This window comes from Echiichthys vipera (assembly GCF_963691815.1).
Source record: "Echiichthys vipera genome assembly, chromosome: 2".
Lineage (NCBI taxonomy): Eukaryota > Metazoa > Chordata > Actinopteri > Perciformes > Trachinidae > Echiichthys > Echiichthys vipera.
In genome coordinates this window covers 37,328,136-37,344,079 of record NC_139827.1, presented here as the reverse complement: position 1 = coordinate 37,344,079, position 15,944 = coordinate 37,328,136, and the positions used below count along the sequence as shown (strand labels likewise).

The window sequence follows — 15,944 nt, the reverse complement described above, 5'->3', positions numbered from 1 at the left end:
CGGACATTTAACAACAACAATGGCGGTGAAAGGTTCACGTTGGTGTGATGCGGAGGTGGAGTGTTTACTGCAGATTTGGTCGGATGAAAATATTCAAAAACAGTCGACAAGACGCACAAAAACTCTGAGGTCTGTGGAAAGATTTTTAAACAAAGCCACACACACGATGATTCTGATTCTACGATTTGCTCACAGCTCCCCATAACCTCTCATAAATTCTCACCAAATCCGGTTGTCGCCAATCCCATTAGAATTTGGATCCAGTTCAGGAAGTGCTTCGATCCATGTCCCAGTTTTGAATGACTATGCGTTTCTCCTTTCCTGCACCGACTCTGCATTCCGCATAAAAATGCATAGGTTAAGAATTTGGGGACAGACATTACTGAGGTCCAGTGGAGGGACATTCTAAAACTGGTCCACTCATCCTCAATTTGTGTCAGGCACGGACGCTGATATGACTATTTTGCTACTAGCTATAGTTTTTACTCTATTTGGTTTCATTGTACCTTACTTATCTACTTATGTCATATGTTATTTTATTACTTATTTGCTACTCTGACATGGGTTGTTGGGAGGGATAGTGGGATTTATGTTGGGGTTTTTTGATTTTGTTCCTCTTTTTCACTTTAAGGCAGCTGCGTTGATACACTATACAACTGTTGTACTTTTTCTTGTTTGATATCTGCAAAATTCAATAAAAAATGTGAAGAAAAAAACTATGGTTGTCGAAGTTAACGCGATTATAACTAATAAAACTAAAATAGAATATATTCAAAAAATTTTAATGCGTGATAATGTGATAATGACACTTGGCGCACCCTGTAGTTCGGGAAATCGACAAGTGATACAGAAATAACATTGTTGATGGCAAGCAGAAACAAACCTTGAGCAGAAATTACTAAAGATGTTTTTTGAATGCCAAGTTCAGCTTCAAAGCCCTGTCAGATGGTTCTCTGCATTTACTGTCCATGTGAACTGAGTTACCACCGTAGTACATAGAGTCTCAATTACCACTTGCTGGCCAAGCACACAGTTCATCTGTACATTTTTCCACATTTTTTTTTATGTTACAGCGTTATCCCAAAATGGATTAAATTAATTTTCTTCCTCAAAATTTTACAAACAATACACCGTAATGACAACGTAAAAAAAGTTTGTTTGAAATCTTTGCAAATAATAAATAAATAATTACATGTAGATATATATTCACATCCAACAGCAGGAGTTGGGCCGCTTGTACAGCTACATGGCAGGGTGAATGCAAATGTTTATGTGAACCTCCTTCAGCAACATGCAATACCTTCACTGTAATTGTCTCCCAATCAGCTGCAATTTTCATGCAAGACAATGGCCCCTGTAAAACTGCAAAACAGGTTAAGCAGTTCCTGGAATCTAAGAATATTTAAACAATGAAATGGCCATCCCAGAGTTCAGATCTAAACCCCATAGAGAATCTCTGGAAAATCCTTGGCAAGAAAGTAATGTCTAAGATACCCACTACAGTTAAAGAACTGTGGAAGAGACTGAAGACAAATGGACCAAGATCAAACCAGAGCAGTGTGATAAACTAGTGATGTCCTGTGGGTGCAGATGTGCTGAAGTCATTCAAAGCTGTGGCCTCTACACTTTCTGTTCATTTTTGAATCCTATAGAAGAAAACATTGTTGAAATCTTCTCTTCTGACACGGTGGTTACTGTTCTCTTATTTTGATCACTGTTTTTTCCCCCCACAAAATAAAGGTTTTTGTTGAAGCACCTCGGCTATTTGAAAAAAACATGCTAGTACAGCAGTGGTATAGCCACAGTGGATATTCTATCAAATTCTGAAGAATATAATATATTAGAGTATTTCAGAATGAATCAAGAATGAATACTTTTTTCTCTCATTTTGATCTCCAGTGTATATCCATAAACACATATGTCTCACACGTGCCTTGAATGCAACTGCAAAGCACAACATGCAACACACTTTCAGGGGCAGGATTTCTAGTCATACAGGTCACTGTTAAATCCCCATCCTTAAGATGCCATCTATTGTCATCAGGTTACGGGGCACACATCTTAGTTTTAACACATGGCCTTATTATTGCTGCTTGCAAATAAACTGAGGAAAGAGCTACATCTGATAGCAGCTCTCTTGATAGTGACAGTGATGGGGAGACTATAAATGTCATGTAATGAGTAATACATAGGCTTAATGTGATGCTTTTATTTTTCTTGCATCTTGTGATGCTTTTCAATTCAATATTCTCCCAATAGTCTCTATTAACAATGAATAACACTAATATTTTTGGAATTCTTTGTTTTCTTCATGGGCCTTTAGCCAAATTGGTTTTGAACGCAGCATATCTACAGTAGTTTCAAATGTCGTGGAAAACTGCGCCATTAAGACCAGACTCAGATGTCAGTAAAAAAAAGTCACAGTAAGTTCTGATATAACAATAACTAATGTTTGTTTGTTTTTTTCTAATAGCTTTTCTCAGTTTCAACCCTCTTACCCTCTTTGCACTTAATGCAGATATTTTTGGTAACATTAATAAAGTAAGCAATTATATTAGCGACTGTCCTGCAGCTACTCTCTGCTGGCACACAGCAATGAAGTGCGAGGAGAGTAAAAGAGAAAAGACTGTAAATGACAGCAACACAGTAAAGTCTCTCACACTGAGCTTTATGTCTCTACATTAGGGCTGAAACAATTACTCGAGTTACTCAATTACAAAATATCCTCACGCAAAATCTCTGCCTCGATGAATCATTTGATTCCTATCTTGTGTGTTATGCAGTCTGCTCAGCGCATGGATTATTGTTCCACACAGACTATTTTGCGGATGCACAGCACTAAAGCCTGGAAAAGGCAGAGAATAAGTTTGGGATCATTTCACACTTAAAAAAGAAGCTAAAAAGATTCAATGTGTCTACTGCAAACTAGAACTGGCGTAGCACAACAGCATGTCATCGATGATTCAGTGTCTGAGCTGAAAGCAGCCCGTTGTTAACGCCAGTTCATCGAGCACTGTCTTTGAAATTTGTTTGAGTAAACATGTGTGTCACGTAGAATTTTATGCACCACTTTGAATTGTTTAAATAGTAAAATTATTCTTGGTAAATTGCACTCTCTCTCTCTGTGTTTGTGTGTGCGTGCGCGCGAGTGCAATGCGTAGATGAATAAACGGAGCAATGATTACATTTCAATATCGCGTTGAAAAACATCTGTGGTGCTTAGTGTTGATTCTGTGGCGAAGCGCCACACATTGTTGGGAAACACTGTTAAGTACACTAACACTAGCAACACTAGCTGTGGTGTACAGCTAGACTGACGTTTGTTAGCTGTCTACTGAATATGTGGTGATAACCCATCTCCAGCATGCAAGGTTATTGGTAGGCTATGCGTCGCTTACCCAGGTTTGAATTGTCATATCCACGGATTAAGCTGTCTTGGTTTTCTTTTCTTTTTTTTAAACTTAAATTTTTATTGAAATTTTTCATCTCCACATGTGGACAACAAGGTATACATATACAGTAGATCCATGAATTACATTCTGCGTGTGGAGCAGTTGGAAAAATCAGATACAACTGAGAAAAAAGAACAGTAAAACAGTCGTGGCTACATGTGTCCATTGTTAAATTACACTTTATACAGATCCAAGAGAAAAAATATGAATAAGACAGATTTCAGGTATTCCCAACTGTGTCCCATCGGGTCCACTTCTCCCATTTAGTCACAAAAACATTTTCCTTCATTCTAAGTCTATATGTCATTCTCTCCATGTTATGGACTTCTCTAATGATTTCTAGCCATTCATTCACAGCTGGTGGCTCGGTCTTATACCATCTTCTTGTTATTGTTTTTTTACATGTGACCAGTAATATTTTTATTAAATATCTGTCTTTGACCAGGACATATTGATTCAAGTTCCCAAGGTACATAACACCACATTCTTTAGGTATTTCATAACCCAGGAGGTTCTTAATTATATTGTGTACGTTTTCCCAAAATGGATTAAGTTTCTGACATCCCCAGAAAATGTGTGTATGATTGGCTTCCCTTTCTCCACATAAACGCCAACATGAGTGCTGGGAGCCTGTTTGTTTACTTTTTAATTTGGGAGTGATGAAAAAATGGGTCAGGTTTTCCACCTGAATTCCCGCCATATTCTCGAATTTGTGGTTGTGTGCTGTGCTTCACACATACTCTGCCACTCCTCTACAGTAATGTTAATCTTCAATTCCTTCTCCCACTTCTCCTTAATGTACAGAGTGGAGACATCTTCTGAGTCTATTAAGTTTCGGTACAGTACTGAAACTGCTTTCAGTTTGGTTCCATTTTTCACAGTTTGTATTTCCTTTATAAAGTAGTCCCGTAGCAGTAGAAATCTAAAATGATCTCTATTTTCAAGGCCATAGTCCGTTTTCAGCTCCTGGAAGCTCATTATGTGTCCATTCTTCATTAGTTTACACATTGCTGTGAGCCCTTTCCTACTCCAGTCCCTGAAGTTGTAGTCATTTACACCTGGCTTAAATCCGTCATCATAAGAAAACCAGCTTAACAATTTTATGTCCCTTTCTAATTTGTGTTGTCTGACAAAATCAAACCAGATAGACAGTGTGTGTAGAGTTATTGGGTCTATCCATTCTTGTAGTGACTTCATTAGTTTTAGATTGCCAACCAGGGCCTGGGTTGGTGTATCTGCCACCACCTTTTCAATATCTTTCCACTTTGCATTATAGTCCTTGTCACACCACATAATTATTGGTCTTAATTGTGCTGCACGGTAATAATCTTTTAATTTTGGGAGTCCCATACCTCCTTTTTCTTTTCCCAATTGCAGCGTAGAGTATTTTATCCGTGGTCTTTTACCATTCCATATGGATCTGGAGATCATTTTATCCCAGATTTTGAACTTTTCCTGTGGAATCTTGATGGGTAGAGAGAGAAAGTAGTAAAGTAGTCTAGGGAAAATATTTATTTTAATTACTTCAATTCTTGAGTTAAGATCTAATAGCAAGGTTGTCCACCTTTCTATGTCTCTACTTATCTGGAGATGGATCTGATCGTAATTTGCTTTGTATAGGTCAGAGAGTCGTTTTGTTAGAGTTACACCAAGATATTTTATAGTTTTTGCGTGCCATTTTAATTGGTAGGTTTTCTTGATTTCTAGGGATGGGGTATAATTTAAGGTCAGAATCTGCGTCTTATTTACATTTATTTTGTATCCTGAGTGGATCCCAAACTCATCTATAAGGTGCATTAATTGAATAAAGTTTGTGTTGGGGCGGTCCAAATATATTAAAATATCATCCGCAAATAGACTTATTATATGTTCCTGTCCTTTGATATTAATTCCTTTTACCTTCTCATTCTGTCTGATTGCCTGTGCTAACGGTTCAATATATAAAGCGAAAAGGAGCGGAGATAGGCAACATCCTTGTCGGGTACCTCTTTCTAGTAATATTCTATCTGTTAGGTTGCCATTAACTTTTATCCTGGCTGTAGGGTTTTGGTAAATAGTTTTAACACAATTGACTGAATCTTTGTTAAATCCGAATCGTTCTAATACTAAATATAGGAAATTCCAATTAACGCTATCAAAAGCTTTTTCAGCATCAAGACTTAATAGAATTGCGCTGTTCTTATTTGATTGTATTGTATTGATTATCTGAATTGTCCTCCTAATGCTATCTTGTGTTTGGCGCCCTGCGATGAAACCTGTTTGGTCTTCATCAATTAGGTCATTCATAAGGGTCTTATATCTTTGTGCTATGATAGATGTATATATCTTGTAGTCCACATTAAGAACTGATATTGGTCTGTAATTATTACAGTATTCTGTATCTTTTCCCTCTTTGGGGACTAACGAAATGATTGCCTCTTTCCAAGATGGTGGTAATTGGCCTTCCTTGAGGGTCCGGTTAAAAGAAGCTGTAAGGAGAGGTATCAGTTCCTGCTTAAAGGCTCTATACCACTCCGATGGGAAACCATCCCCTCCAGGGGTTTTGTTAGCTTTAAGTTTGGATATGGTCTTGGATATTTCATCAGGTGTTATAGGAGCTGTGAGTTTGTTATTATGTAATTCCCCAATAGCTGGTAAGTCGAGTGAGTTAAGAAACTGCCTTTTCGCCTCCTCACTAGACGAGGGTGGTTGTGAATATAGTTTTTTGTAGTAATTTTTAAATATGTTTTCTATTTCCGCTACCTCATATTCTACTTTGTCTGATTGTGGGTCTCTGATTTTGGGTATTGTACTTTGGACCTGTTGTTTCCTAATACGCCTTGCAAGAATTCTAGTAGCTTTAGGGCCAGTTTCATAGTATTGCTGTTTCATAAATCTGAGTTTCTTTTCTATCTCATCTTTCAGAAGTTTGTCTATTTCCTCTTTAATAGTCTTCACTTCTTGTAGAAGTTGAGTTTTCTTCGTGTTTCGATATTTTGTTTCCAGATTTTTTAATTTATCAGTCAAGTTGAGATAGGCTGCTCGTTTTAGCTTCTTTTGCTGTGATGTTATAGCTATTAATTTTCCTCTAATTACTGCCTTTAGAGTGTCCCATAGGATAGTTGGTTTAATTTCTCCTGTATCATTATCTTCTATACAGCTCTTTATTTCTTTTTTAATTTGTTCAGTTATTACCTTACTGTTCATTATTCCCACGTTCATTCTCCATGTTGTGTTTTTATGTCTACTATCCAGAAGTACAGTTAAGTGAACTGCATTATGATCAGAAACATCCGCCACCCCAATTTTACACTCTTTCACCCTGTGCAGGTCCCAGCTATTCATAAATACATAGTCTATTCTGGAGTCTATCCCTCCACACATCTTTCATACCCTGTTCCTTCAGTGACATACTCATGAATTTAGTTAGGTGGATCTTATTCTTTCTTTTGCTTGTTGTATCTATCTTATGATCCAGAATGACATTAAAATCCCCTGCACACATCATAATACCTTCTGCCTCAGATGATATGGTGGAAAATAAAGCTTTAAAGAAATGTTTGTCACTTTCTGGTGGGGCATAGACATTAACTAATGTGATAATTTTGTTCTCTAGTTTTCCTTTAACAATAACATATCGCCCTTCGTCATCGTTGATTTCTTTCAGGCATTCAAAATTAACTGTGTTTTGTATCATGATAGCAACCCCTCTTTTTCGGCTTTGCCTGCATGTGCTATAGTAAGTTTTCCTATAACCAAACTTCTTAAGCTTTTCATGCTCCTCCTTGGATAAGTGGGTTTCCTGGAGGAAGATGATTTGTGCTTTAACTTTCCTCATTTTCAAAATTACCTTGCCTCTCTTAACCCGGTTGTTTAGCCCATTTATGTTTAGTGACACTAGTGAGATATTACTCATACTTCAGTCGTTCAATCTTCGGATCCACATCGTAGTCATAGTAACCAACAACAAACAAAAACAGAACCGTTTGATATAGAACGTATAACATAGAACAGTTTAACTTCCAAAAATAGGCATGTGTCCTTGTGTGTGCCTCCCACATTACCTGTGTGGGTTGAGGGGAAAATCCCACTGTGTATGGGGGCCCCTCTCTAGGTAGGTTTGGTCTAATTGTCCAGTAATGTCTGTGCATTAACCTCCTAGGTGAACATGTTCTCATCGATCAGATATAGTATATGAAGACTGATCAATATTATGACCGGTTTTACGAGTTCAATCACTTCAGGTCTGTCCTTTCGTGTCCTTTTCTGTCTGTTTTAATGCACTCACATACCTTAGACCATCATTTCCTTTGAAAGTCTTGTAGTTTTTTCTTGATTCGCGTAACAGTGTCTTCTGGGTTCCCGGTTAGTTGCCACGGCAGCGCCCGCTGGAGCCGCTCCTCCGTCCCCGTCCTGGCTGCGCCTCTCCCCGGTGACTCCGCCGTGATTCCCCTCCTGTGCAGCTCCTCTGCAGCCTCCTGCGCGCTCTCGTATGTCCGCGGTCCGGCTTCCCAATGGATCCTTATTTTCGTCAGGGGCGTCTGGAAGCGTATTCCCTTCTCTTTTAGGGCTTTTTTAATACCGTTGTATTCTTTTCTTTTCCGGATAACCTCAGAGGCGTAGTCGTGATCAAAAAAGAGTGGTTGGTTTTGGTAGTGGATCTTTTTCTTCCAGGCTTCCTTCAGCACCGTCTCCTTCACCGTGTACTGAAGAAAGTTCACCACGATCGATCTCGGAGGTTTATCAGCGTCTGGTTTCGGCATTAGAGCTCGGTGTGCTCGTTGTATTTGTAGCTCCATGCTTATCGGCAGCGGTAGTTCTTGTTTCAGAAGTTGTTCAATGAATTGTGTCACTGAGCTGCCCTCAGTTCCCTCTTTCAGACCAAAGATGCGGATATTATTCCGTCGATTTCTTCCCTCTTGGTCTGTCAGCTTGTCTTGTAATATTTTCTGTTGTTTCATCGATCGGAGTAGGGCCTCTTTTGCCTCTATGTTCCAGTTTTCCATCTCTTCAATTCTCTCTTCTGCCTCTGTGAGTCTCTTGTCTTGTGTAGTTAACTCTGTCGTTGTTTCTGTGAGCCGCTGATTAACGTCTTTTTTTAAATCCTCGAGTTCTTCTTTCATGTCTTTTTTTATTTCTTCCTTGAATGCTGTGAACTCTGCTTTCATTTCGGTTTTAAAATCTTTTATTTCTTTGACGATATCTTTCAGTCCCGTTCGTATTAACATAGCCGCTTGTGTCCCCATGTGCTCTTCCTCACGGTCTGAGTCCGTGCCTGTCGTGTCGTCTCCGTCTTTGGTCATTTCTTGTTGTTTTCTGGTGTATCTTTGTTTTCTTTGTCTTCTTGTTTTCCCACCCCGTTCCATCTCCGCTTCAGGTTATCTATTCCTATCAAGGTTGTCGAGTTCGGGGAATTTTATCGAGTACTGATCGGGAGCTAGTTCTCTATGCTGCCATTTTGGGCTGGAGCTAACCGGAAGCAGCTGTCTTGGTTTTCATTGACGATAGAAGGGCTGAACATGGGTGAGATAACCCCAGTCCAACCCTGATCATTGAAAGAAGTTATCTTATTGGGCCTAATCATTTTTGAACAACAATAAAAATCCATGCCACAGAGCAATATGCCTTTGGAGACACACATAATATTTGGTAGTAGGATCTAGGGCTGCAACTATCAAATCTTTTTGTAATTGAGTATGCTACTGATTATTGATTATCGAATAATCAAATTATCGAATAAAAAATAATTGCAAAACAAAAACAAAAATTATAATTTTGCGTTATTACTAACCATTACTAACGTATAAAAATAAATTATGTCTAGGCCTAATCGGTGTGGTAACCTAACACAGGGGTGGGTGCGTGTGTGAGGGAGGGAGAGAGAGAGAGAGACAAGATTAGGTGTGTTGAAGGCAATACAAAGGCAATTTACCATGAATAATTTTACTATTTAAACAATTCAAAGTGGTGCATAAAATTCCACTTGACACACGTGTTAACTCGAACAGGTTTAAAGACAAATAGATTTATTTAGAAAATGAAAAGTCTAAAAATATTGAACTTTTCAGGCAACATCGCGTGCGTGACAGTCATATCAGCGCTGAGATTGCTATTCATCCAGACATCCAGGAGCTCACCAAAGCCACTATTGTTGTTGCAGTCCTTGGGGGAAACCAGAGTGTTCCTGTGGATATAATATAATGGATATAACAATGATGTGGCTGCCAGCAATGTGCCTTTAGGCATCTATTCTGCAAAAAATCCAGAAGAAGAAGAAGAAAGCCATCAGTGCAGAGTGAAGCTGAGGAGGAGAGCGGGAAGCAGCCTGTACGGCTTCAGAGGTTAAATCACTGACGGCCTGACCTCACTACAACACAACGGCTCTTTTAAGAACCACACACTTCCTCTGAGAGCTCATTTCTGTTTCTTTAAAAGCATCCAGATCCCTGTTAACACTAGCATCACTTTCCATTTAGCACAACAGAATCAGAATCAGAATCAGGTTTATTGCCAAGTAGTTTGCATTACAAGGAATCTGCCTTGATTTGACGCTGCTTACATGAAAACAGACCTAAGAAAAAACCTAAGCATAATAAACTATTAACCATTAAAATAGAAAGTATATAATTATATATATTTACACAAGTAGTGCAGGAGCTAGTGTGCAGTTAAAGTGTCTAGTGATGGGGTGGGGTGGGGTGGGGCGTTTGTGCAACGCATATGTGAGTCATAGGTCCAGAAGTTTCAGTCCGAGTCTTTAGCTGTGTTCCAAAGCCTGATGGTAGAGGGGTAGAAACTGTCCTTGTGGCGGGAGGTTTTGGTCCTGTTAGACCACAGCCTTCGGCTGGAGGGGAGAGGTTCAAACAACCTGTGTCCGGGGCGAGAGGGGTCAGCAGCTATTTTCCTAGCTCTCTTCGGGGTCCCGCAGGAGTAAAGATCCTGAAGAGAAGGGAGGTTACAGCCGATCACCATTTCTGCAAAGCGAATGATAGGCTGCAGTCTGCACCTGTCCTTGGCAGAGGCAGCAGCGTACCAGACAGTGAAGGAGCAGGTGAGGATGGACTCAATGATGGCAGTGTAGAAGTGGACCAGCATTGTTTGTGGTAGGTTAAACTTCTTTAACTGCCTCACGAAGGACGTCCTCTGCTGTGCCGTCTTGATGAGGGAGCTGATATTCAGCTTCTACCTGAGGTCCTGGGAGATGACTGTGCCCAGGAAGCGGTAGGATTCCAGTGTTCACTGTGGAGTCATGCAGGATGATGGGGGAGGGTTGGGCTGCGCTCTTCCTGAAGTCTACTATTATCGCCACTGTTTTGGAATCATTGAGCTCCAGGTTGTTCTCCCTGCACCAGGTCGCCAGGTGGTCCATCTCCCACCTGTAGGCAGACTCATCCACACCAAAGATAAGTCCAATGAGGGTGGTGTCGTCTGCAAACTTCAGAAGTTTGACACGACTGGTGACTGGAGGTGCAGTTGTTGGTGTACAGGGAGAAGAGCAGGGGAGAAAGAACGCACCCTTGGGGGGAGCCGGTGCCGATCGTCCTGGTGTCCGAGGTGGGCTTTCCCAGCCTTACATGCTGCCTCCTGTCTGTCAGGAAGTCTATAGTCCACTGACAGGTGGAGGCCGGCACGTTGAGTTTTGAAAGCTTGTCCTGAAGGAGAGCTGGGACGATTGTGTTAAATGCAGAGCTGAAGTCCAGGTGCTGTAGGATAAATTGACAGCATCATCTACAGACCTGTTTGCTCTGTAGGCAAACTGTAGGGGGTCCAGGAGTGAATCTGTGGTGGATTTGAGGAGGGACAGTACCAGGCACTCAACAGATTTCATGACCACAGATGTCAGGGCGACGGGTCTGTAGTCATTAAGTCCTGTGGGTCCTGTTTTCTGGGGAACTGGGATGATGGTAGAGGCCTTGAAGCATGCTGGCACGTGGCATGTCTCCAGTGAGGAGTTAAAGATATCCGTGAACACTGGAGATAGCTGATCTGCACAATGCTTCAGGCAGGATGGAAACACGGAGTCCGGCCCAGCAGCTTTGCGGGAGTGTTGGTGTTGATGGTGGATGGGGGGAGGTGGAGGGCAGCTGTGATGATGGGAGCTGTTCTACCTCTGTTGTAGTGGGGGGAGTAAAGCTAGGGGCCTGGTGTAGGTGGAAAGTGGGGTGGGGGATGGTGTGAGGACTGACCTGATTGTGAAGCGGCAGTAGAAGTTGTTCAGTTTGTTGGCAAGGCGACGATCGTTAGTAGAGTGGGGGGCTCTTAGCTTGTAGTTGGTGATCTGCCTGAGCCCTCTCCAGACAGAGTCAGAGTCGTTGGAGGAGAACTGGTGTTTCTCTGAGTACAGTCATTTAGCCTCTCTCACCGCCCTGCTAAATACTGTCCTTAGCCTCCTTGTACTCCTCTCTGTTGCCACTCTTAGGCCCTGGGCACAAGAGAACGCGTTTTCGTGTAAATGTACATTTTTAATTCCGGTTAGGCCGATCATCCACACGCAGCTGGCGTTATCGGAGCCTGAAAACGGTCTTTTCTGTAACCAGGTCCCAGAGTGGGAATATTTGAGAACGCCCCCGTTGCGTTGTCGTCTGGACGGCGAAAACGCATACTTTGTTAATGATGCCGTCATCTCCACACCTCGGACCTCTAACCCCCGCGGCGTCACAGCACAACAACAGGGGCCACATGTGTGGTAATGAATTAGGCCGACCATATAATTCTCCCTTTTCCCTGATGCCCTGAATAAGGAGCTAAATTGGTCGCTAGTAGCTTTTTATAAATAAAGTTGCCAAGAAGGTCGCAAAAAGTAGCGAGACAGTGCCCGCCTGTGAGTGCCTTCGGACGGGGAAGGGCTCACAGCAACACCCTCTGTTTGTTGAGATCAGTTACTACAGAGTGATTGGTGCATCAGAGTCCAAAACACCACAAAAGTCTCCACTAACACCAGAAACAGTCGCTAGATTTCTCTCTAGGATGGAGGAGGATTTGGGAAGTCGTCAGATTTGGAGAGAAAGTCTCCGGTGTTTGTATTATGATTCTACACATCAGCGGAGCTCCGTCTTCTTCTCCGTGTTGGTGTATTTCTGTGGCAGTTACAGTGCCACACCCAAGCCCGACATGTGTATTACAGCGTTTTCAGCTGGTTTCGTGTGGACGGAAAACTTTTCAAGAACGGAGGGGGGAAAAAAAAGGTCGTTTTCGATCGTGTGGCCAGGGCCTTAGAAGCTTTTTCCTTATCCAACCTCAACTGCCGGACCCTTGGTGTAAACCAGGGCTTGTCATTATTATAAGTCACCCTGGTGCGTGATGGCACACAGCAGTCCTCACAGAAGCTAATATATGAGGTTACAACTTCTGTGTACTCATCCAGACTGGTGGAAGCAGTCCTGAAAATATCCCAGTCAGTGCAGTCCAAACCTTCAGATCCTCCGCAGCCTCCCTTGTCCACTTTTTTGATGTCCTCATCACAGGTTTAGAAAGTTTTAATTTCTGCCTGTAGGCAGGATTCAGGTGGACCATATCCTGGTCAGAGTGACCCAGTGCAGCGCGGATGACATTGTGATAGGCGTTACTGACTGTAGTGTAATAGTGATCCAGAGTGTTCCCCTCCCTGGTCGCACATTTTATAAACTGTCTGTATTTGGGAAGTTCGTGGCTAAGGTTTCCTTTGTTAAAGTCCCAGAGGATGATAACTAAGGAGCCGTATAGGTCCACTCCACGTCCAGTATCTGGTCAGCGAGTGCGCACAGTGCGTCCTGCGCGTTGGCCTCCGGTGGAATGTAAACATCGACCAGAATAAACGAAGCAAACTCACGGGGAGAGTAGAATGGCTTGCAGTCAATAATAAAAGTTTCCAGGAAGGGATAACAGTGCCGCTTCATCACCGTTACATCATTGCACCCAGCTGAGCCGGAGGTTAGCTTCAGTTAGCCAGCCGCCTCGGCTACTACCTGCGATATACGCGAATAAAGCGATGATCAAATATGTGAAAAAGTGAGCAAGCAGTGCGATAAAAACGTGTGAAGCGATTGTATTCATGTCATTCGCGTTTTGGTGTGAACGCAACTTAACAAGCAACAAACAAAACACGACTGACATATTTACTCTAACAAAACTATAAAGACAGGTAGACAGTTCAGGTAGTTGACATTATGTTTAACATTCATGAAAAACCAAACCTAGAGGCATTCACAAGGACAACTACGCATTATTTTCCTGTCTTTAACAACTGCTGTCACTACAGCAACCAGACGCACTCACCTGTTAACGGATCAATTGTTAAACCAAATCAGCGATGCTCAGTAGTTAACATTGGTGTGAACAATAGGACTCTTTCGGCTCAGATGCTGAACCATTAATGACATTGTTGGCTTCTTTTTATGTGTGACATTATCCCAAACGTTGGACATTCTCTGCCTTTTCCCGGCTGTTTCTTCACTCTCCATCATCATGCAAACTAAAACTCCTATGTAGTAGTGTGAATCCTGCAAAAACGGCCCGTGTGGAACAATGATCCCTGCACTTAGCAGGCTGCATAATGTGAGAGATATGAATTAAACGATTTTTAACTTGAGTTACTCAAGTAATTGTTTCAGCCCTAGTAGGATCAATGTAATTCATATTGATGTCAACTGTAATTGAAAACGCACCTATGTAAGTCTGAAATCATTTTGATATATCTGAATGCATTAACGTGTGGCTGAAAATCCAACACCCTCTCAGGAAACGATGCAGGGCTGTAAGGCCTGGATATGTAATCCAACAAGAAATGGACCTCAGAAAAAAAAGTCTCAAGTCCCTCATTTAATTCTTACTCTGGCACACATTTAAAACCCTAGGGACAAACAGAGGTGCACATCTGGATGCCCGCGAACATCCAACACACGCAGCACTAGTAGTAAGATGCACAGGCAAATGAGCACATATACACATATAAAAGATGAAAATGTTGAAATAACTAGAACACTGCAGCAGCAGTGGCAACAGCACGGGCAGGAGGCCTCCCCTCACTGAGAGGACAGAAATGAGAGGCCCGCTTTAGCAGGAGGAAGACACGGGCAGTGATGAATGGGAGAAGAAGAAAAGCAAAGAGTGATAATCATTTAGAAAGACGGGTGAACGGAAAACGTAAAGATGAGAACGGTGAGGCAATGACAGAAAAGACAATCCTACCGATCTGGACGCTCGGAGATCCGCACAACGCCTCGCGCCATAAAAGTGTCAGCACAAACAGGAGCTTCATGTTCGCGTCGAGTCTCCTCACGCGACGCCACATCAGCCTATGGTAGTGTGTTCCTACCAAAATATCATCTCCGTCAAACACGAAGCGAGCTCATGTCGTTATCCCAGGTTCGCTCAGAAGCGTCTCGAGCTCTGCGGATGCCCTGTCCTCTCTCCTGAGATGCGCGTGCCGCTGCTGCTTGGACCGGGGGCGCGCGCCGAGGATTGCCCAGGAATACCGATGAGACACGAGAAAGAACCGAGAGCAGCCGACAGCAAAACGTAAAGCAGCGTTGAAGAGACCAACATGAGGCCACAGAAAGCTATCGGTAGCATGGGTGCAGATCCTGGTGTGCGGGGGGGATCTGCACCCACTTTCCCCAATCCTGACATCGGATCGGCATCCCTGATCAGTAACTTACTAAACATTTGCCCAAGCATATGCAGCGTTTACTGGAGAACTTACACTATTCTGTAGGTTATATTTGTTTCAATCTAGCCTAACCATTGATTTTACCTATCACACAACCTAAATAGGCTGTCAGTTAGGTCTCGGTTCGGTCTCTAAGGTGGCTCAGAGTGACGTTATTCATACATAGGTTATAAAATAGTAGCCTTTGACGCCCCATGCACACACACTTACACCCCTCTAGTCCAGTAACAACACAGGTCGTCACGAAATAGCATCAGTTACACCACCTAAGACATTAAAATACAGGTATAATGTAAAGCTGAATGGATTAATTTGAACATTTATTGTTTTGTTATTCTTTTTTATCATTTAATCCATCATGGCTAAATCGTCTAAGAATTTCAACAGTATTAACCTGTTACTGTTAAATACAAAGCAAAAAAGACAAAGCATTATAACAATGCATCAGGGAAAAATGGCAAAATGAAATAAATTCTCATTTCATTATGTAGTAACACCCGCATTCAGCCGAATTATGCAATAATCTGCCGCATTTTGTAAAACATTCTTACATATGTGGTATTTTTTATAAAATGCGGGGGTTGCACTTTTTAAATATGAAAATGTAATAATATGATGCATTATATAACAACCTAACAAAATTATATTTTTTTTTGAAAAATGAAATTGTACCATTTAGTTTCTTCATTCTAGCATGAATCACAGTGACTCAAGATGATTAAAGTTTAGGCTACTATTTGTTCAGTAGATTAATATTACCATTCATTGGTCAACATCACTGTATTCCTCAGTTTAATAAATCAAAGCACATCACCCACATTTTCCAAATGTCCTTTTTCATTTGGATAACTGCAAAATAAAAGTCC

The 15,944-nt window shown here is 41.7% G+C and overlaps 1 protein-coding gene across 3 annotated transcripts in view; it reads right to left on the bottom strand.

The window, feature by feature from the left end:
* LOC310964331 (glutamate receptor 2-like) overlaps window positions 1–14,726 on the bottom strand; it is a gene marked incomplete at its 3' end in the record, with an annotated part of 216,023 nt that extends 201,297 nt beyond the window's left edge. For all 3 annotated transcript variants that reach the window (XM_083937417.1, XM_083937416.1, XM_083937415.1), the window contains exon 1: window positions 14,598–14,726. In XM_083937417.1, the coding sequence (XP_083793543.1) occupies window positions 14,598–14,700 (103 nt within the window). In that variant the 5' untranslated portion in view covers window positions 14,701–14,726. The remainder of the gene's footprint in view (window positions 1–14,597) is intronic.
* Window positions 14,727–15,944: the final 1,218 nt, after the last annotated feature.